The sequence below is a fragment of the Ursus maritimus genome, unplaced genomic scaffold (assembly GCF_017311325.1).
Source record: "Ursus maritimus isolate PB19 unplaced genomic scaffold, ASM1731132v1 scaffold_23, whole genome shotgun sequence".
Classification (NCBI taxonomy): Eukaryota; Metazoa; Chordata; class Mammalia; order Carnivora; family Ursidae; genus Ursus; species Ursus maritimus.
In genome coordinates this window covers 18,788,654-18,812,141 of record NW_024424786.1, presented here as the reverse complement: position 1 = coordinate 18,812,141, position 23,488 = coordinate 18,788,654, and the positions used below count along the sequence as shown (strand labels likewise).

The window sequence follows — 23,488 nt, the reverse complement described above, 5'->3', positions numbered from 1 at the left end:
ATCCTCTGAAACTTGTGACTTTTTACATTTCAACTTAAGACAATAAATGTCCAGACTGTAATCAAATTTCAGTTTGTTTTACTATGATTTAGATTTTTTCCAAAAAACAAAATTTTATATATAGCATAAAAATTCATGTATCAGAAAGACTCAAAAGGCTGTTTTTCACTTTGTTCAAGTTTTGTTTCCAGGCATTTAGTGTGTCATACAGTTGTTGCCACTGCTGTTTTCCAAATGTCCGATGTGTACTATGACTAAAAATTGAAAAATTAGAAACAAAGTTATTAGTCAACTTCTTATCCTCCTGCACTCTTTTACAGTACTACACACTCATATCTAGTTAAACAACAAGGCTAAATATACACGGAAGACCCAAGCTTCTAATTCTTCTCTTACAATTCTAAATTATTTTTTAAAAAATCTTTTATCATATTGATCCCGAACTACATAAACCAGACACAGAAGTCATTAGTATTCTGGCCAATGCTGAGCCATTAAATGAAATGTGCTGGAAAATAGGACTCTTTCATTAAATAAGCTAATCACATTCAGTCTGAACTTTAATAAAATTATGATAAATAGCAACTATTTAACTACAGTCAACTGATAAGAACACCACCTTGGTTCTCTAAACATTTAAGTGAAATAATCGGAACTAAATTGTTCTACAGAATGCTGCAGTCTTAATAAGTGTCTTACCTGACAACTACTTTCCTCTGGGTCTGATCAATTTTGCAGTAGACCATTTTAGTTCTTACTGCTGAAAAAAGATATTTTACATGATATGTTATATGGAAAATTCCCAAGAAAAACAGCTAAGATATAAAACTAAACCATAATAAACGTTACAATTTTCAAACATTTTATCAACTGGCCCTCTGAATCTAATAACAAGCACAGCAGTGTGATGGAACCAAGAGGAAGGTTATGCATTTGTGCTATGGTTGCCGGGTGAATCTATACTAAATACCACATACAGTTTTTATTAAGAATTCTAAATGTTCTCCCCTACAATTGCATATGGGGGAAAACACTAATTTCCTAATAAAATATTACTCCTTTGCAGGGCAGTTTGAGACTTAGCGCATTAAAAAGAAACCATGTCAATAGTTCTGTACATTTTATTAATCTTGACTGGACAAGTCCCCTAACTTTCAAACTTTTTTAAAAAGCCCAGAAAAAAAATCTGAGTAACAAGTAAATCATATATTACAATGTAATTGTTAGGAAAGGTCCTGCTTCTAGCCAATGATAAAAAACTGATGATTCATATTTACAGATCATTCATTATGTACCAGGCACTAGGCTAAAGTACTCTTTACCTGCATTAACTCATTTAATCCTCACAACCACGTAGTAACTCCTCCATTCCTGTTTCACGGAGGAAGACGTGGTCCTCAAACCCAGGTCTGATACTAAAATCAAGGCTCCTTTTTTTTTTTTTTAAAGATTTTATTTATTTATTTGACAGAGATAGAGACAGCCAGCGAGAGAGGGAACACAAGCAGGGGGAGTGGGAGAGGAAGAAGCAGGCTCATAGCAGAGGAGCCTGTTCTGGGGCTCGATCCCACAACGCCAGGATCACGCCCTGAGCCGAAGGCAGACGCTCAACCGCCGTGCCACCCAGGTGCCCCAACTAAAATCAAGGCTCTTAACCACTATAATATACTGCCTAAAGGCCTTTCTTCTGTATGATTTTGAGGGACTGAACACCAAAACCACAAAGCAATTTGTACTTCCACTGAATTTTCACTCTACTACAAATATAAGCAAGTCTAAACATACACATCTGCCACAAGAGAACCTAGCTTTGTTAGAATACGACTCAGTTTCAAGACACAAAATCTTTTTTTATTGTTTTCTTAAGCAGGCTCCATGCTGAACATGGGGCTTGAACTCATGACCCCAAGATCAGGAGTTGCATGCGCTCCTGAGTGAGCCAGGCACTCCAAGATACAAAATCTTATATTCCACAAGGTGAAAGAGAAAAAATGAAAATATTCTAATTGGCTTACCATCAATAACAAATGCTTCAACATCATCGGCTCCAATCTGAAGTTCTTGCTGCATTGTGTCAAAAGAAATTTCTTTGTTTTCCACTGCCATTCCCATGAAAGTAAGCAGTCTCATTTTCGCCATGTTCTGTTCATGTAATAGACCTGAGTAACACAGTGGGTAAAGCCTGATGAACACCCATACTAGTTAAAGATCCGCACAATTACAACTCTTATGGCAAAAATCATTGAGCATTTACAGCGTTAATTCTGACAAAGCTGCTTATATTTGCAAACCATAAACTGACCCCATAATAAAATTACAGAATATTACAATTATTTTTCTAGAACTACATTTCTTTGCTACAGTGCTACAAGTCATAGGTTCAAAGTTAAGAACGGCCTATAAAATGCTATTTTTTAAGCCCTAGAACTTCTGCACATTTTACATTTTTTATAGTCACACATTTTAGGAGATAAAATATACAGAGTTCATTTCATAAGAACATTTTTTTTAATTACTTAAGCTTATTTTTGCTATTTGCTCTCCATTTAAACACAGGATTCCTTATCTTTTTGTTGGGTGTATTACTAGTAAACATGAACCCTTAAAATATTTCCATATACATTTAGTTATGAAAACATTCCATTTCCCAGTTCACTTTGGATTTAATACTTAAGTCAAAAGTGTGTTCATCACTTAACAATTACAGGCTGCACTGATTAGTACCAGATAAAATTAAACAGTACCGTTAACAGTGATACCTAAAGTAGAAAACAGTACAAATAATTCAAATTTTGCCTTATACCTTCTAGTGAAACATGCTGTTACAATTATTCAGATCACAAACAACTGTTAGACGCAAAAGAAAAATTACCTAGTCCTGATTCTTTCATTTTAAAAAATAAGAAAAGTGAAGAGCAAAGAGATTAAATGACTTCATTAGTCAAGTGGCAGTACTCGGCCTAAAAAATAACATTTGCTTATAAAATAAATGACTAGTAATACACATACTTACAAATCCTGATTATCTAAATTATTACCAGTTCCTAAGTGGAAACTGAATTATAACACAATATATCATATATACTTGATTTGATGCTAACTTATTAATTATAAAAACAAATTTCTAAAAATTAATCTAAAATTACACATTCCTTTTCTCTAAAATTTCAAATTATGTAAACTGAGCAAATGACTGATCATGTACCCTCTAATAATTAAGAGCCCCAAGTTTCTATTGTTAAAAAAGTTCTAAGCACTCCATAAATAAATTTGAAATTTATAACACATATTAGCAGAAGACAAGGGAAGCCCATTAATACAGGACATAATCATCTGTTAATTAGCTGTAATTATGATGCAGGCCTTCTATTTGGCACAGATTCAACAAAAACATGATCATCATAACTCAAATGAATGAGGTATCCAAGTAAGTATTGCTAACTGGGTTTAATGGAAATCTACAAGCATCAAAAAATCAATTAGTGCACATTAACCCTAATTAACGAATGCAAATTAGATGCTGATTAACTTTCTGAAGCAAGAAGGTAGCAACTGTATAACACCAGATTACATGTAGACATGTTAGGGCAATTCAGTTGACACAGGAGAATGCTTACTGTTGGCCTAAGTTGTCAGTGTTAATAAAACAAAGTGTTTTGATAAAGTGATGCCACCTGTAGAGTCTAGACATTTGTAACCAGACTTTCAGTTTTAATAAATGTTAGCAATACATGCAAAACCAAAAATGCACACATTTAATAAGATGTTTTGCAGAAAGCATCTTTTATAAATTTCTAATAAAAGATAGCTTTTTGCATACATGTTCAAGAAACTAAAGGCAAAACAGGGAACTGGACTTCCGGTTCGCACCATAAATTAGAAATGTTATGTTTTTCCTATCACAGAGAACAACTACTTAAGATTTTTCTCAGTATTTTCATATACAAGAAAATTCCTTAACATTCGCAGTTCTCTCGGCATATATACTTCGCTTTCAGTATGATAAAATGATACTCACTCTTAAAGTTTCTAAGATATAATTAAAATACTGTTTTACTGCTCTGTGTAGTTACAAGCTTAACACACATTTAAGAATTTATCAGAGAAATGAAGATTATTTCTAGAGTGAATTATGTAAAACCATTATCTATCTTACGTGTGGAAACCTGCACGTTAGAACTCATTCTCAAAATCAAAACTATTAAGCCAGTGAAGTATGAGTTAAAGACTAGTAGAAAGATGTGCTTTGTTTCATGAAACTAGAACATTACCTTCAAAGAGGAAGTCACAGTGTTCTGTGTCATATTTCAATTTTAAAGTTATAAAAAAATCTAATTTTATGGAAACATTTATTCATTACTAATATGTCAAAACCTTAATGCAGTAATAAAAAAATGTGCATCATTGAGCAATTTCTGCATTGTCACTGACCCCTGTCTTAAAATGCTCCAATATAGAAAACGTAATTTTAATGCATGCAATAGCTTATGAACCAGTGCTCCTTTGAAACAGTCAATTACACATCAATGGGGGAGTGTCAAAGTGTTAATTACTACTCCTTTTTCCTTGGTGCGTAAATAAAGAGGTTGCTGACATTAACATTCCATCACATAGCTTCATGCCACAAAACAAATTAACTGGGACAGAATGTGGTTTTCTGGGTCTAGTGCACCTGGCAAAGCATTCTACACAAACATACTTGCATCTACTTTATCTTGGTATATTTTAAATGCCTTATTATGTTCAGAATAATTCAATCTTCCCCAATTCCAATGGCTGCACAAAATATACAGGTGATAGGAATTAATGATTGCCAAATTGAGGACTAATAGTAATAATCAAAATAGATTATAAATGAGTTCATCTATCTCTCAAACCAGGAGACTAACAATTCAATATTAACATGGAAAATATAACCACCCTCTAAGGTGTCTTGATTATTGCCTAGCAGAAAAACAAAGCACTTCAGTTTCATAGTTGACTTCACTTTCAAAAAACTGGTAGTTTTAGAACAATTTAAATCTGTTCAACTACAGATTTTCTAACTTTTCTCTTTGTAATTTTAGTATGTTAAAAACATGCTCCAGAAGGAAATTATAAATACTGAATAGATATGGAATTTGCTCAATGAAGATAAGATTAAATTCAGTTTGGCAAGCAGAGGCTGATGCTCTAGAAAGAAAATTCAAAGGTTAAAATCACATACAGCTGAGACAACGCTGTCTTCAACAAATTGTAAAGGAAGTTTCTCCCATCCCGTAATTCCATTTCTGATTCCACCTACAGCTTCACTAAGATCTGCTTAACAATATGTACACTTCTAGATTTGTTAATTTTGGGGAGGAAGTGTGCACCAACCATAAAATATATTACAGGGGAAAAAAATTTGTTTCAATTATGTAACTACGGCTTTTTAAAAAAAATCACCAAAAACAAAAGGAATAAGGGTCTTTTACAAACAAATAATTGTATTTTAAATAATAAAGCAGCTTTTATTCATCAAATTTTGTCAGCTGTTAAAATGAGTACTTCTAAAAGTCGCCATTATGAACAAAGTAATGGTGATCCTTTAAGCTGCTTTTCTGCTCCACCCTCCATTCCACAATTTAAAAACACACGTATCAATGGAACTATTTCTATCCGAATCTCCTCTAACACCTGCTTCTTGCTAGAACTTTACCTCAAAGAAGCAGGGTCCAGTAGACCTGGAAGGAGGGCCTAAAGTCCAACAAACTCTTAGAGAAAAAAATGGCTTAGGTTTTCTGACTCTAGTTTTATACTCTTTCCACTACAGATGCTACTTCCTACCCTTGTATTTTTTATTCCCAATTCATTCCGAGTAATCTTTTAAACTGTCCACCTGTTTGCTGCTGTTCTATCATACACCACTGGTTAGGGTACTCTAAACAAAAGGCCAGTCCTATTTGTTGGATTTTACAGTACATGAGAGTTCTAGAACAGCATGTTCCCATCTTTCTTTATACCCCAACAAAGAATAAACTCCAAAACTTACCAAGTGAATCAATGAAGTCTTTATTATTCTGATAAAACTTGACATATGATGCCAATTTAGCACTCACAAAAATGGTTAAAAGCTACAGACAGAAAATAAAGATATAATATTCAATACAGAATCGAGATTTATACTCAAGATATTTTTAAGTTATTAACTCAGCAGTAAGGCTCTCCTTCAGTGCAGAAACAGCAATTGGTTTGATCAAATTACCATCTAAACCATGTGCTTTCATTAAGACTCACTTAGATGAAGAATCAGTAAATACAGTGAGCTCTAAGTGAGCTGACCCTGAAAGATGGTGGGAACAGCATAACACAAACGGAAACTGATCCAAAATGTATTTATACTTATACCTGAAAAGTGTGTTCATGTGTTTTTAAGTATAGGATTTATCTTCCTAATTGGGGCTACCTGATACTACATATAAAAAGAAATTTGTATTATTTAAGTTCTTAACAGCCAGGCAAGTATGGAGATGAACGAAAGGGAGAAAGAACAGGTACGCTCAGTGATTGGGAAAAAAGGCTGGTCCTAAATTTTATTCTGTTCTTGATACAAAAAAATAAACAGTTCTCTTTCCAGATCTAATTGTCATGTTCATGAATACAAAGAAAAAGAGTTCTGCTTCAGTATATTGTATTTAGGAAAAGAGAACATTTTCCACATTAAAGATACAGTACTTACGTCATGAATAAGCTCGCCTTCCAAAAATTTGACTGGTTTTAAAGTGAGAAGATGGTCAAAAAGAAATGCATTTGGATCTTTCAATGCTCGTACAATACACCTTTATTAAAAAACAAAAATGCAAGCTCAGACTCCTGAGATTCAGTAACTTTTCACCAATTTTTACAGATTGCAAAATATATTTAATTCAGTAAAATATCTAAGAGTTCAATATACACAACATAAAAAAAGCTACAGGACTGCCATTAAAATAGGCCAATAAATCTCTTTATCAAGTATATCTGTTTTAACAAAATAATAAAGTATTTGTAGACAAAAACATAGGAGAGAAAACATGACCAAAATAATCAAAGAGTAACTAAAACAGCAGCAGCATCTTCCCATATGCGAGACACTGAGTTAAGTGCGGTACGTGTGTTACCTTACTTAATCCTCCCAACACCCTGACATACGATATTATCATACCTGTTATCAATGATGAAACAGGCTCAGAAAGAACTTGTCTGATAAGTACTAATTAAGTAATAGAGTATTTGAATGCAGGCAGTCTTACCTCAGAGTTAAAGATCTTTCCCATACACTAGTACACTTTCTAGCAACACCTAGGTCCCTGTGAAGCCATACCCTATAGAGAAATTATTATTTCCATTTCACAGATTTAAAAAACTGATTCCATTAATATTGCTACTGATGGTTTGAAGCCCTTATTCTCATTAGCAATGGGCTAACTTTCAGCATGCCGCCAACTTTTCCTCATCTCTATACCTTAATATCAAGATAAAATCAACCCAATATTAGGTTCTACTTCTCAGGTTGGGGTCATCACACCAATTCAGCAATACCCTAAACAGAAAATATTATGTGGCTATTCCACATACAATCCGTGGTTATTCCAATACCAAGCCCTGGATTTTAGTATCTACATTGGAATCACCACAGAGCACACAGTATCAAATGGCTCTGGATCACTGGGAGACACAAACATAATTTCTGCTGTAGCTCTATCTCCAAACTGCAGGTAGCTTCCATCACACAGACACCGTGTTCAACATTACCTGTGGGCATCAACACGAGCCTGGGAAGCGTTATCCTCTGTGTAACTTCCTAGCAATTCCACCATGACTTTTGAAGCGGCATCACTAAAAAGAAATATTGCTTTAGGAATTTCAGAATATCATTACTGCCATTCATTCACTCAAAAATATTTACTAAATGCCAAATACTATGCTGATGATACATACAATGGTGACCAAGAGACATGGTCCTGCCCTATGGGAAAAATCATGGAACTTTCCTTCTAGTAGGAAAGACTGAGGACTAAGGAAAAATAACAACTAACAAGTAAGTGCCATGACGGCAGCCAGAAATGAAAACCAGGAAGAGATATGCAAAGAATAAAGAAGAAGGAATCCACGTATATCACTAAAAGCCAACAAACCATGAAAGAAAGAGAAGGATCAGAGAAAATCTACAGAAACAACCACAAAATGAGTAACAAATTGGCAATAATATATATCTATCAATAATTACTCTGGATGTTAAAAGAGACTAAACACTCCAATCAAAAGACAGAGGGTGACTGAGTGGATTAAAAAAAAAAACAAGACCCATCTGCATTCTCCCTACAAGAGTCTCATTTCAGACCAAAAGATGCCTGCACAGACTGAAAGAGACGGGACGGAGAAACATTCAACATGCAAATGGATGTCAAAAGAAAGCCTAGGTAGCAATACTTACTTATATTGGACAAAACAGACTTAAAAACAAAAACCATAACAAGAGACAAAAAAGGACACTATATAATCATAAATGGGAAAATCCAACAAGATGATATAACAATTGTAAATATTTATGCACCCAACATGGGAGTACCCAAATACATAAAACAGTTAATAACATTAAAAAAAAAAACGATAATAATATAGTAATAGTAGGAGACTTCAACACCCCACTTACATCAATGGACAGATCATCCAAACAGAAAATCAACAAGGAAACAGTGGCTTTGAATGACACACTGGACCACATGGATTTAACAGCTATATTCAGAACATTCCATCCTAAAACAGAATACACATTCTTTTCAAGTGCACAAAAAACATTCTCTAGAACCGATCACAGAATAGGCCACAAAACAAGTCTCGACAAATTAAAAAAAAAAAAAAAGTCATACCATGCATTTTTTCTGACCACAATGCTATGAAACTAGAAATCAACCATAAGAAAAAATCTGAGAAAAGCACAAGTACATAGAGGTTAAATAACATGCTTGTAAGCAATGAATCGGTCAACCAAGAAATCAAAGAATCAAAAATTACATGGAAACAAGTGAAAATGAAAACACAATGGTCCAAAATCTTTGCGATGTAGCAAAAGTGGTAATAAGAGGGAAGTTTATAGCAATACAGACCTATCTCGCAAGAAGCAAGAAAATCACAAACAACCTAAACCTTACACCTAAAGGAGGTGGTAAAAGAATAAAACTCAAACCCAGGAAAAGGAAGGAAATGATAAAGATGAGAGCAGAAATAAATGATATAAAAACTTAAAAAAAACCCAACAAAACAGATTAATGAAACCTGGAGCTCATTCTCTGAAAAGATCAACAAAATTGATAAACCTTTTAGCAAGACACATCAAAAAAAAAAAAAAAAAAAAGGGACCCAAATAAACAAAATCACTAAGAAGAAAAATAACAACCAACACCACAAAATAAATAATTGTAACAGAACATCATGAAAACTTATATGCAAACAAATTGGACAACTCAGAAGAAATAGGTAAATTCCTAGTAACATATAACCTACCAAAACTAAAGCAGGAAGAAATAGAAAATTTGAACAGACCAATTACCAACAATGATATTGAATCAGTAATTTAGAAACTCCCAAAAAACAAAGTCCAGAACCAGATGGCTTTGCAGGTGAATTCTACGGGACATTTAAAGAGTTAATACCTATTTTTCTCAAGCTATTCCAAAAAATAGGAAACAAAAACTTCCAAATTCACTCTATGAGGCATGATACCAAACCCACATAAAGACATCACAAAAAAGGAGAACTACAGGCCAGTATCTCTCATGAATATAGATACGAAAACCCTCAAGAAAATATTAGCAAACCAAATCCAACAATACATTAAATCATACTCTGATCAAATGGGATTTATTCCAGGGATGTAAGGTGGTTCAATATCTGCAAATCATTCGGTGTAATACATCACACCAATAAGAGAAAGGATAAAGACCATATGATTTCAATAGATGCAGAAAAAGCATTTGACAAAGTACAACATCCATTTGTGATAAAACCCTCTGCAAAGCAGATCGAGAGGGAACATACCTGAACATAAACAAGGCCTTATACGAAAAACCCACAGCCAACAAAATACTCAATGGTGAAAAACTGAGAGCTTTCCCCCTAAGGCCAGGGACAAGATAAGGATGTCCACCTCTCACCACTTATATTCAACATAGTACTGGAAGTCCTAGACATAGCAATCAGACAACATAAAAAAATAAAAGGCATCCAAATTGGTAAGGAAGAAGTAAAACTCTCATTATTTGCAGATGACCTGATACTATATACAGAAAACCCGAAAGACTCTACCAAAAAACTACTAGAACTGATAATGAATTCAGTAAATTCACAGGATACAAAATTAACGTACAGAAATGTGCTGCATTCTTATACATTTAATAATGATGCAAGAGAAAGAGAAACTAAGAAAACAATCTCATTTACAATCACACAAAAAAACAAAATAACTAGGAATAAATTTAATCAAAGAGGTGAAAGACCTCTACTCTGAAAACTATAAAACACCGATAAAAGAAATTCAAGACGACGCAAAGAAATGGAAAGACATTCCATGCTCATGGGCTGGAAAAACAAACACTGTTAAAATGTCTATACTACCCAAAACATTCTACACATTTAATGCACTCCCTATCAAAATACTAACAGCATTTTTCACAGAACTAGAACAAACAATTCTAAAATTTGTATGGAACCACAAAAAAACCTCAAAACAGCCAAAGCAATCTTGAAAAAAAAAAAACTGGAAGTGTCACAATTCCAGACTTCAAGTTATATTACAAAGACACAGTTAAAACAGTACGGTACTTAAAAAAATAAAAATAAAAAAGTAAAACAGTACATTACTGGCATAAAAATAGACATACAGATCAATGGAACAGAACAGAAAACCCAGAAACAAACCCACAATCACATGGATGATTAATCTTTGACAAAGGAGGAAAGAATATCCAATGGGGAAAAATGAATGGTGTTGGAAAAACTGGAGAGCTACACGCAAAAGAATGAAACTGGACCATACACAAAAATAAGCTCAAAATGGATTAAAGATATAAATATGAGACCTGAAACCATAAAAATCCTAGAAGAGACCACAGGCAGTAATTTCTCTGACATCAGCTATAGCAACATTTTTTTAGATATGTCTCCCAAAGCAAGGGAAACAAAAGTAAAAATAAACTACTGGAACTACTTCATAAATAAAAAGTTTCTGCACAGCAAAGGAAACAATTAACAAAACTAAAGGCAACCTACAGAATGGGAGAAGATATCTGCAAATGACATATCCGATAAAGGGTTAGTATCCAAAATCTATAAAGAACTGATATAACTCAAACACCCAAAAAAATAATCCAATTAAAAAATGGGTGATGTCAACAGACACGTGACAAGATGTTTGACATCACTCATCGTCAGAGAAATGCAAATCAAAACTACAATGAGATGTTACCTGTCAGAATAGCTAAAATCAAACACACAAGAAACAAGTGTTGGCGAGGATGTGGAGAAAAAGGAACACTCGTCACTGCTGGGGGGAATGCAAACTGGTGCAGCCACTATGGAAAACAGTATGGAGGTCCCTCCAAAAGTTAAAAAGAACTACTCTATGATCTAGCAATCATAGTACTGGGTATTTACCCAAAGAATACAAAAATACCAATTCAAAGGGATACACACACTCCTATGTTTACAGCAGCATAATTTACAACAGCCAAACTATGGAAGCAGCCCAAGCGTCCATAAATAGATGAATGGATAAAGAGAAAGATACATACATATACACACACACACACACACCAGAATATTATTCAGCCATAAAAAAGAAAAAAAACCCACTTGCCATTTGCAACATGGATGGAGCTAGAAAATACTAAGTGAATAAGTCAGAGAAAGACAAATACTGTATAATCTCACTCGTGGAATTTAAGAAACAAAACGGAGGGGTGGGGGGAGAAACAAACCAAGAAACAGACTCTTAACCACAGAGAATAAACTGATGGTTACCACAGGGGAGGTGAGTGGTGGGATGGGTGTAACAGGACATGGGGATTAGAGTACACTTATTATGATGGGGGGGGGAGGGATTAAAAAAACACACACACACATACACCGCAAGTGCAATGAAGGAAATAAATGGTAATGTAAAAGAGTAACAGAAGCACAGACAGGGAAGTACACAGGGAAAGTCTCTCTTTGAAGGAATGACATATAAGATGAAATCTAAAGGATGTAAAATAATTGGCCACAGTGTGTTGGAGGTGGAAGGCTGGATAACTTTCCAGGCACGGGGAAGACCAAGTACAGAGAGCCTGGGTGGGAAAACAGTTTTGTGTTCTAGAAATTATTAGAACAGCATGGCTGAAGTTGAGCCAACACCATATATTTAAATAACTCTACTAAAAATATCCTTCCAATTACACTATCCTTAAAATTATGTAGATGATCGATTTTAGTTGCAGTGAAAAGCACAATATGTATTCATTCGATTTGAAGTCTTAGAAAATGTTTACCTTCACCCTTTATTTCCTCCTTTAAACTGATGAATCACTTGACAGTTATAGAAAACTTACTGAATTATGAAAAATAATTTTTTTCTTTTTTTGTTTCCTAGAAACACTCCCCCCCGCAAACATCTCAATTCAATTTGGGTAAAATCAGTAGGAGCTGTATAATTTATTTTAAAAAGTTAAAAAGTATTTTAAAACTCCCTACAAACCTAAGGTTTATTAAAATATACAAATGTAGGAGCGCCTCAGTGGCACAGTCAGTTGAGTGTCTGACTCTTGGTTTCAGTTCAGGTTGTGATCTCGGGGTCGTGGATCGAGCCCTGTGACAGGCTCTGTGCTCAGTGTAGAGTCAGCCTGGAATTCTCTCTCCCTCTCTCCCTTCCTGCTCCCCCTCTCTAAAATAAATAAATCTTAAAAAAAAAAAAAAAAAGTAAATATAGGAGTGGTTACGTGGTAACCAGCATCTTATATATAGTGATAGAACTATAAGAATTTGAAGAAAATTTTAATGAAAACCTGTTTTACTCACTGTTCATAATCTTGTGATACTCTACAAGCACATGTGAATTTCATTTTCCAGTTTTAACAGCCACAATATATTTCAACCTGATATATCTTATCAGGTAAAGAAATCTGAATTCACAGATATCAGATAAAAGAATCCATTTAAAGTGCGTATCTGACATACAATCAGGGCTCAAAAAAATGTTCCACGATTTGCACTTACCAACCACTAATATAAGTAAAATAATGGAGGAAACCCATAGTATATAAATATTTATGTATTAGTAAGAATATAAGTATTCTTACTAAAAGGGCAAAGTGAATCTCAGAATTCTGAGAAGCAGGAAAGAAAATTACATTTTATTATACTGGGCAAAAATCAAATCTTAAGATTTAAATCAGCAGTGTGACAGAAACTTTTATTTATTTAAAGAAACTTGTATTTAAATAAAGTAGCCATTCTCTTCTGCTTCCTTAGGGTGGGTAGCATTTATCCATCCAGGGCCCATAATGTGCCAAACACCCTGGGCATGCACAATGGTTGACAGGTAAGGTTCCTCACCCTTCACTGAGCGTACACCTTTCAAGCCTCTCAAAACAAAGGCTGTTACGCGCCATGATAAAAGTAGAGGGTGCTGTAGAAGAGAGGCATTTAATCTAAACATGAGAGTAGTACTTTAGGCAGAGAAATGAAGTTGAATGTAGGTCATCTAGACCAAGGGTAGGCAAACTTTCTATGAAGAGCCAGACAGTAAGTATTTTAGGCTTTGCAGGCCATATGGTCTCTGCTTCAACTACTCTAGTCTTGGCAACAGCAGCCACAGACAATACCTAAATGAGTAAATATGACTGTGTTCCAATAAAATTTTATGGACACTGAAATTTGAATTTTGTATAATGTTCCTATGTCATGAAATATTATTCTCCCTTTCATTTTCTTTCTTAACCATTTAAAATAGTAAAAACCATTTCTGGCTTGTGGGCCATACAAAAAGGTGCCAGCCCCTGGTCTAGACTGGGAAAGAGCAGGGTGCTCTTACAGCTAACACAGGTTCACTGTCTTGCGTGCGATAACAAAACGAAAGGTCTGTGTACTGGGAGAAAATGGAGGGAGGGAATATCCATTAAACAGAGCAAAGTTTCTGTAGTCTGTCAACACACCACACAGAAACGGCATGATGATTATCAACACATTCACCAAGCCCAAGCTACCTCAGTAGGTAACCTAGGAGCCCGTATCAGAAAGGTCTTACATGCTATGAATTTTGTAATACATCCTAAAGAAAAATTTGCTGAAACTTGTTATTTCACAAAATCATTATGGTTGCAGACAGGAGAAAACAGATTACACTTCAAGATGTTTCACTCAAACAAAGAGACTAATTTAGAGAGAGAAAATGACAAATTCATTTTGGTCACACTGAGTTTGAGGCAGCTATGTGCCATGTCTGAGTGGAAACATGCAGAAAAAGGTAGAAAGCGCTTGAACACAAAGATCCAAGGTACAGAAGAGAAGCCTGAGTTAAAGACATGGATGTCAGGGTGCCCAGGTGGCTCGGTCAGTTAAGCGGCTGCCTTTGGCTCAGGTCATGATCCTGGCGTCCCGGGATCGAGCCCCATGTCAGGCTCTCTGCTCAGTGGGGAGCCTGCTTCTCCCTCTGCCTGCTGCTCTGCCTGCTTTCGTGTATGCGTGTGCACGCTCTCGCTGTCAAATAAATAAAACGTTAAAAAAAAAAAAAAGACATGGATGCCCATTCATTAGATGACAGAAGCCATGGGAATAGATGAGATGACCCAGGCAGAGTGAGAAAAGGGTCCTAGGACAAAATCTTGAGTAACAGTATTTAATGGAACAGAGAAAGAATAATTTACAAAGGTGCCTGAGAATGAACTGCCAAAGAGATTGGAGAAAAACAAGGAGAGGCATCATCCAAGTCAAGAGCAGTTTCTATGAGGGAAGGGGTACCATGGTCACATGGTGCTGAGAGGTGGAGGAAAACAGGGACTGTACAGTGACCACTGGACTGCATCTATTCTTAGAAATGAAGGAGCCAACACTCAAATACTGAACAGTAACATCAGAAATAGGGGGAAAAGCCAGGAATCTTATACTTGCAAAGTGTTTTAACATTTTTTAATCTAAAAGCCTTTGAGAGCCTTTGGGAAGGGCATGCACTCTAGTTCCATAAATCACCACTTCATGTGCTTTTGTACATCTCTACTTTTGTAGCCACTGCTTTTGCAACATATTTCATAAACAGTCATTCATTTAACAAATACAGAGTATCTACCATGTGTCAGATGCTGAGTAATGAATTAAAGTCCCTGCCCTCATGAACTTATATTTTAGTCGGGACAGATAATAAACATTAAAATATAGTAAGTCTGTTAGTAAGAAGCACAAGGGGGAAATAATGAAATAGGGATGAGAGAAACAAAAACAACGCAAGATATTGTTATATACACAGACAGCCACAGAAGACTTTTCTGATGAAATAACAAGGGAACACATTTGAAGAAGGGAGGGAGCCACATGGCTAACGAGAGAAGAGTGCTCCAGGCAGAAAGGCCAGTACACTAAGATTCTGGAGCCAGCTTGGCCTTTACTCCCAAAGAAGCCACTGGAGGGTTCTGAATAAAGGGGAAAAACAATCTGACCTTCCATATTAAATAGAACTTTCTGGCAGTGGTATTAGCTATTAAGCTGTATTAAGAACAAGCTGTAGGGGGACAAGACTCAAACAGGGACCATTAAAGAGGCTACTTCAAAAATCTAAATAAGAAATAATGAGAGCTTGGACCACAAGGCGGCAATGGAAATAGTGAGAAGTTGGACTGACTTTAGATTTATCAGAGCTGACAAGATTTGATACTGGATAAGATATGGAGTTTAAGACAAAAAGAGAAACCATAAAGGAATCCCAGTTTTGGGTTCTGAGCAACTAGAAGCACAGAAATGGCATTTCCTGAGTTGGAGAAAGTAAAAAAAGATTTAGAAGGAAAAAAGGTTCACTTTTGCAGTAGTTGTACGAGATGTCTTTTGAGTATCTAAATAGAGATGTTAAACAGGAATAGATAAGATATTTGGAGTCCAGAAGAGAAATATAGGAGATAAACATGTGAAAATCACTGGCATACAAACAGTATTTAAAGGCACGCGACTGAATGAAAGCACTTAGGCAGCAGTGGCTCTCAACCGGGTGGCCTCCAGAGCCTCTGCAAGTGCTCGGGAGCTGCTGCAGCTGCTCTAACGACTGGGAAGCCCCACTGGCATTTTAGTAGGTGAGGACAGGGATGGGAAGTATCTTGTACTGAACTTTAATAACTCAACAATACAAAAAACGGTCCTGCATGTACTCAGCCTCACCTCAGCAAAAAAGAAAAAAAAATACAAACAACGTGCACAGGGAATGAATGTAACTGAGCAGAAAAAGTCCCAAGGAGGAACCCACAAACAAGTTGTGAATGAAGAGAAGACTTGATGGGCGCCTGGGTGGCTGAGTCAGTTAAGTGTCTGACTCTTGACTTTGGCTCAGGTGGATCTCATGGGTCTTGAGATTGGGCCCCCCGCTTCAGGCTCTGCACTCAGCAGGGAGTCTGCTTGAAGATTCTCTCCCTCTGCCCACCCCCATTCTCACTCATGTGTGCTCTCTCTCTCAAATAAATCTTTAAAAAGAGAGAGAGAGAGAAGAATCGAGAGAGGAGCCCCTTGTAGATAAATGCAGAATCACCATGCTGTAAACCTGAAATATATTGTATGTCAACTACACTTCAATAAATGAGGGGGAGGAGTCCCCAAAAACCAGCTGAAGAAAATGTTTCAAGAAGGAAAAAGTGATCATCTGTGCCAAATACTGCAAGTGTTTTCTAGTATGTTAACATTAGGACATGTCCAGCAGAGCATTGATGGGTACTGACGTCCTATTTCAATTTCTCTGAAAATTAGATTTGGAATTCCTTAGAACATTAGTCACTTCCCTTCTGCTTATACCAGACTGACGACCTACTAAACAGCAATTAGAGAAATCACCCAGGGAGTAGTCATTATCTCTGATAAGCACTAGCCATTCAGAGGGAAACCATAACACTCATCATTTTAAAATACTCTACCAGAAAAAAGACTAACTTCTTAAAGGTGAGCTCTAAAAATGAAAAGGATAGTAAGAATATCTAACTTTTACTGAGTGCTATCCCAATATTGCAGCCACTGTGTTGAAAACTATTATGAATATTATCATCTTGTTTTTCAGCAGCCCTATGAGGTAAGTATTACTATTATTTCCACTCTGAAACTGGAAACTGAGTTACAGAGATGGTAAGAAATTTATTTAGTCATACAAGTAGGAAAGTCAAGATTTGAATCCCAGTAGTCTGGATGCACAGCCTGCCCATCTGAAGTGTGAATGAAAATAAGGATTCTTTCTCTAACAGCTTTATTCTCTCCATTTGAAATGGTCTTTGTTATAAACTATTTACTCTTAATACTTCACTGACTACTGGCTAGAATGCTGTCCTAAGTCTGCCAACATACAATAGGTGGTAGCCACTGATCAGAATGAAACAGGCTATTCGTGCAATACCCACTGCTTCTCTTCTATAATAAAATGTTCCAACTTTCACAACAAAAATTTCCTCTTATATTGTTAAATTTAAATAGTTGCAAAAAGTTTACATTACTTATAACAGAAACTTATTAACCTTGTTGACCATCTCTAATACATTAAATACCCAGCACTAAAAGCCAGTATAAAAACTGCACAATAATAAAACTAAAGGGAAGACTGTTTACTTTTTCTAAAAGTATTTATCCATTATCTGAAGAGAGAAATTGAAAAGCTAGGTCAAAAAGGTAAGATTATCTTTTAACCCAAGTTCTGAAAACTGAGCCAAACCTATCATTTGGTAAGCATCCTAAAACTGGATATATAGAATACGTATTTCAGGCATGAAGTTTTGCTAGGCTGAATTACAAACCCTAGAAACCCAAGACCTTGCAGAAGCCCAAGAGGTACTCATTTAGTAGAGTCTATTGCAAAATTTGATCTTGGGGGCACTGTTTATATGAGACTGATTGTGGAAACTTTGACTAATAGACCCTCACTATCACTAAACAAAAGTGGTAGCACTACCCCGTACTAAGACATCAGCTGTACCATTTTTAGAACAAAAGCAAGTTCTGCTTTTAAAACGTTTAGAGAAATAGAAAACAGAAAACTATTTTAAACTTTGTAGGTGTGTTTAACTTAGTAGGTGAAATTTACAGAAATACATTTACAGCAACTCTGTGGAGAACAAAACAGAGCCAAATCACTCTACTTGTTTTTAAAAACAGCCCCAATTTAGACTGTCTGTGAAGTTTTAAGTTAGTATGTTAATTCGGAATACCTTTTCTTACAATCCACAAGTGCCTCATAAAGGAGCCTTAAAAGGGTGTGCTTTTTTTCAGTGGTGAGGTTCCAATCAGAAATCCATTTTCTCACCTACAAGGTTGACAAGAGGAGGAAATTTAATGACACAGCTGAATACAATTTCGTCATTTAAAAGGTAACATTTAGAACATACATATTTGTTATTTTAGTTAGAACATATTCTACACTTCTTATAAGCACAACAAGTAGTATTCCACATAGTAACTCACTTGATCCAGCTCAGTCGGAATATACTGGATGGCCCCACAAGATGCTGCCACTTTAATGAGGCTGCAATATACTGTGTATCTTACAGGAGTGTTCTTATCCATCCCATGGAAAAGGTTGCTTAGCCTGATTAACAAATAAACAAAACAGTGTTTGAGATCAGTAACTATGATGATTGAGATTATCTGCTTTCACAAGAAACCTGAGACACCATTAATAATATCACATTACAAGGAGGGAAATGGGGCGCAGAAAGGTTAAATGACTTGTCCGAGGTCACACAACTAGTTAAGAGCCACAGTTGACAGTCAAGTTCCATAATTCTTGTTTTTAACCATTAAATGACAGCGACGTAAAAAGAGCCTCTTGAAAAACCGAGCCTCTTTCAGTTCTTAACTTACAATTGCAGTCTCAGAGATGGGCGTTCACCTTCCCGAAATTTGACCAGCTTTTCACACAGGCTTTCAATCAGAGCTTCTTGCTTGTCTGGTTCCAAGATCAATAGGAGGGACACCACGCTGTTCATCACACTTTCCACATCTACACATGTATGGATAACACAACAGTGATACTATCATACTTAATGTGTCTAATTAAATATGAATTTCCAGTGTTTTAATATATCAAAGACCATTAAACATAAGACACTTTAGGAAGATGTAATCTGGCTACTGTAAAACAGTTCCAGAGGACACTTTTCCTTCAATGGTGTGCATTATGCTAAAAATATATTATACATGAAACCAGTTCTGTTGTACAGCTAACATTCAGAAAGGGCTGTGTACATTTTATTAAAGAAAAAGGAAATTATTATCTAAGATTTGGTTTTCAACCTGTAAAACAGAAGACTGATATGCATGTCTATATATATGGTTTCAATTTTTACTGGCAAGATATTCAATCATTTGGAAGTTATTGGTTCGGTCTTAAGTTAGAATGCTTTCCCAAGTAAAGAAAACTTTTACATATCAATAGGAAATTACTGAGAAATGAAAGCAGTCAACTTCCTGGCTGGGTGATTGCTTTTTGACTGTAAGATATTAATTACAAACCAAATTTAATTTCAAACTTTAACTAAAGATTACAGGACTCCGAATTTTCAAAATTTCCCATTTTATGTAAATAAATAGGGAATCAGCCAAATAATTAAATTATTTAAATAACTGTCTTTTAGATTACCTGAAATTATATCCCATTTGATATTAGTGTAAACCTATGAAAAGGAAATAAGAGCTTCACTTTTCTTCAGTTCATTCTGAAATTATCAGTATTGAGTATATGCACTTAACACTCAAAAAACATGACCTATTAAAAAAGATGTTTTCTCAAAATAAGCTTACTTCACAGGTGTAACAGATTAGAATAACCTGAAACTACGTGCAAAGATTAAAAAAAAACAGGGCTTAACAGTTCTAAGACAAATATAATTTATAAGAAAAATGTAAAAGTAGATCCTTTCTGATTAGTAAGAAATATTACAAAAAAATTAAAAACAAACCTTTATCATCTTCCTTCAGACATACATCACAGGCCTCAATAATTTGAGCTAAATCTACATGAAGTCCACCTTCGGAGTTCTCTTCTGAAATTTCAGCTCCTTTAGATTTCAGATAAGCTCGAAGCTCAGCAGCCTGTTGAATCAAGTAAGATTGCTATACGTCTCTAAAACCAACAATGCCAAAATTCAAGATCTCAAACCATTCTTTCTTTGAAAAAGTAGGAAGAAAATACTATACTTAACAACTTTAAATTACTATGTTGAAGTGCCTCTCCCTCACCTCAGTCCCATCACAACCCCACAGGAGCCACAGGTTTTCCTCTACAAAACCAAGCGGCTACACAAACCCACTATGACCCACAAGGATCACCTTCAGAATTTCTCTCATCACCTATATGCTGCTGAACTTCCAGTAAACAGCAAAAACTTCTAATATATACCAAAGTGTTTCTGAGGGGGTTGTGTGTGGAGGATAATTAATCTCACCTGGCAAATTCAACCTGTTTTAAAGAAATGAAATTTTATTGCTCTCAAGTATACATAATGGAGCTACTTTAAAAAGTTACAGACATTTGCCATTACCTTGGCAAGAAGGTAATCATTTGTTAAAATGTTTGAGAACCTATACAAGACTAGCATTTTGGAACACACAAAGATAAAAAGGTGATGCCTTTGAATGTTGTCTTGAATATAGTACTTTTCAAATTGGATCTACTTTGTAATTAATTTTTTAGAATGCAAAATACCTATCTAGATCTGAGAGCATCCTGGGACCTATAACTACAGTACCACATCCAGGTATTGAGATATTTTATACTCTAAAGCATATACATAATATTTAGTAAGGTGCTCTTTTGAGGGCTTGGTATTTATGGCAGCCAAATGTGAATGTAGATGGTACTTAAGGTAATAAAATGAAAAACCTAAGCAAGGAGATGAAAGGATACCATTAGTAAATGCACAGGTATCACATTTTCTAAACCCACAAATATGTTTGGCTACCTACAAAAGGTACGTTAAATCTGTAGATCTGATGACGCTATCCTTTCACATAACACAGTAATTTCACCTATGAGTTGGTATTATAAACTAGATTTCATGGAACAACTATCACCATATCAAAGAGCATAAAAACGCTAGTGGGGAACATGTTTTTCTATGAAGGAAACACAATATGGTCAAAAAAGAAAAAAACCCCACAAGAAAGCATTTTTTTCAGCTTCTGCTTTGTCGATAGAAAGCAAACTTTTCCTAAGAACCATTCAATCAACAGTTTATTGTTTTTATCTGTCATCCTCACTGGCTACAAGTAGTTGTGGTGTAGGACAAGTAAAGGAAAAGACGAAATTCTGAACTCCATTTCCTACTCTACTCAAACACAGAATTTGACCAAAGCTGAACTTCAGAAGCAATCACATATCTACCTGAAAGGAATGGCTGGTGTCAAACTGATGTATTACAAAAGCAGCATAACCTAACTAGAAATGACTCTTTAAAACTAAAATAAGGCCAACGACTTCCTACATCTACAAATTCTTTCCTATGTTAAAATCAAATTCTTTTTTGGGGTAATCTAATAGCCAATTTGTTGGTAACATGATTCCGCTAATAACCATATATGCTTATTTCCTTGTTTTCCACATTTTCCTTTCTAATATGCTCAACTCCTTCCCTAGCCTTATCCACTGCACCCACCCGGCCATTCATTTCCCATTCTTACTGGTCCTTCAGGACTGAGGATCTGCACTTCTGCCATGGGGGGGGGGGGGAGCAACGTCTGTAATTCTGAGAGTTATCTTATAATAGTAATGGTGTTTTCCTTTATGAAAACCAAATTTCCACGTTAGTGGAGTAGCAAAAAATACAAAACAACACCTACGACTTCACAGAATATGGTTTTCAGTTCTACAAAATTAACTTAGAGAAAATAATTTCAGGTTTCGCTTAACTCCATCAACTGAAGTTTTAACTTTTGTTATGGGAAAAATGAGAAGTATCAGCCAGGCATACAAAAGACCAAGCCCGAAATAAAAAATTTTAAAATATTACGATGGTTCACCAGATGTATGCCTCAAAGCATGAGGTTTATGAAAGGGACGTTTTTTTTCAGGTTTCAGAACTCTCACTCTTGCACAACAAAGAATATATAATATGGCCTCCGTTTAAAATAGGGTCACCTTTGCCTCTGTGATCACAAAATAAAACTATTTTCAGCTTCAATACAAAATAATTTTTTCCTAGATTGCTTACGTCGTCTAAAGATTCGCAACCTCCCACTCCGGATGTGGCTGCAATTGGGAGACGGAAGCAGACACCATTCCCAGTCAAAAAGTGGTGTCGTCAGAAGTGACACGGACTAGAAGAGTCCTGACGCCAACCACGAAGCTGGCCGTAAAGTCTCGGGCCAAGGGCTGGAACCGACGGTCGGCGGGCTAACTCAGCTCCAGGCCGGAAACTAGCCCCACAGCCTCCCTACTCTAGTGTGTGGGAAGGGAGCCGCGGCTCTCAGCCCCGGAGCGGGCTCCGCGGGGCGGCGTTCCGCCCGCCCGGTCCTGGCTCAGCCCCTCCTGAGACTCCCCCAATCCCACCCCGGAGATACTCGCGGCCTGAGAGCACACCTGATCTTCCTCACTGATGTCGATGAAGGCCGGGACGCTCATGTTGAAGGCCCGGGCACGGCGGTCGCTCCACTCGCAAAACCACGCCGACCGGAAAGAGAGCGGCAGCTCGCGGGGGTGCCTCACAACCGCTTCCGGGTTACCCTGCGGGGCGGGGTCATCGAGATAGGCGGGGCCAGGGGGTCGATCCCACGGCGCGCGGGGGACGGAGCGCAAGCGCTAGGGCGAGTCTCGCGGACGCTCTGTACAGGGCCAGGTGCTGACACCACCTCTCGCTTCCAACCTTTAGAATGGTGTCGCCTATTTATCCTTCGCGTGAACTCACTTCTTGCACCTTACCTCACCTCCTCCCTGAAATCTTAAGCCAGTCCGGTCTACGAAAATTCTGCTTAAAATTGTTCTTTGCAGCCACAGCCGCCTCTGCCAGCCAGTCTCTCAGGCTGCACTGCACGCGCCTCTGTTGTTGCTTCCCCCAGCCGCCGAGCTTTGACTCTTGGCAGTACGAGAAGAGCCTTCAGGGTTTACGTTTTTTGCTGAGCCCGACAATTTTTTTCGAGTTAAAATTTATCCCACTTTTCAGCGTTTATTGAGGGACCTGCTGGCAGGCAGTGTTCTCTGAGCCAGGGATAGCCGTACTTTGCAAAAGGAGCTCCCGCTTGCGGCTTCCATTGCAGCGGGCGCACACAACACAAATATTTCAAATTAGAG

The 23,488-nt window shown here is 36.5% G+C and overlaps 1 protein-coding gene across 1 annotated transcript; it reads right to left on the bottom strand.

Moving 5' to 3' along the window:
• Positions 1–61: 61 nt before the first annotated feature.
• Positions 62–22,938, bottom strand: EIF3M (eukaryotic translation initiation factor 3 subunit M). Its single transcript, XM_008686839.2, has 11 exons — positions 22,781–22,938; positions 20,163–20,295; positions 19,066–19,204; positions 18,667–18,790; positions 18,414–18,508; positions 7,756–7,839; positions 6,701–6,800; positions 6,014–6,095; positions 2,016–2,159; positions 700–760; positions 62–254 (listed from the first exon to the last, which is right to left on the bottom strand). Exons 1-11 carry the CDS (start codon positions 22,820–22,822, stop codon positions 134–136), a joined length of 1,125 nt encoding a protein of 374 aa, XP_008685061.1. The 5' UTR covers positions 22,823–22,938; the 3' UTR covers positions 62–133.
• Positions 22,939–23,488: the final 550 nt, after the last annotated feature.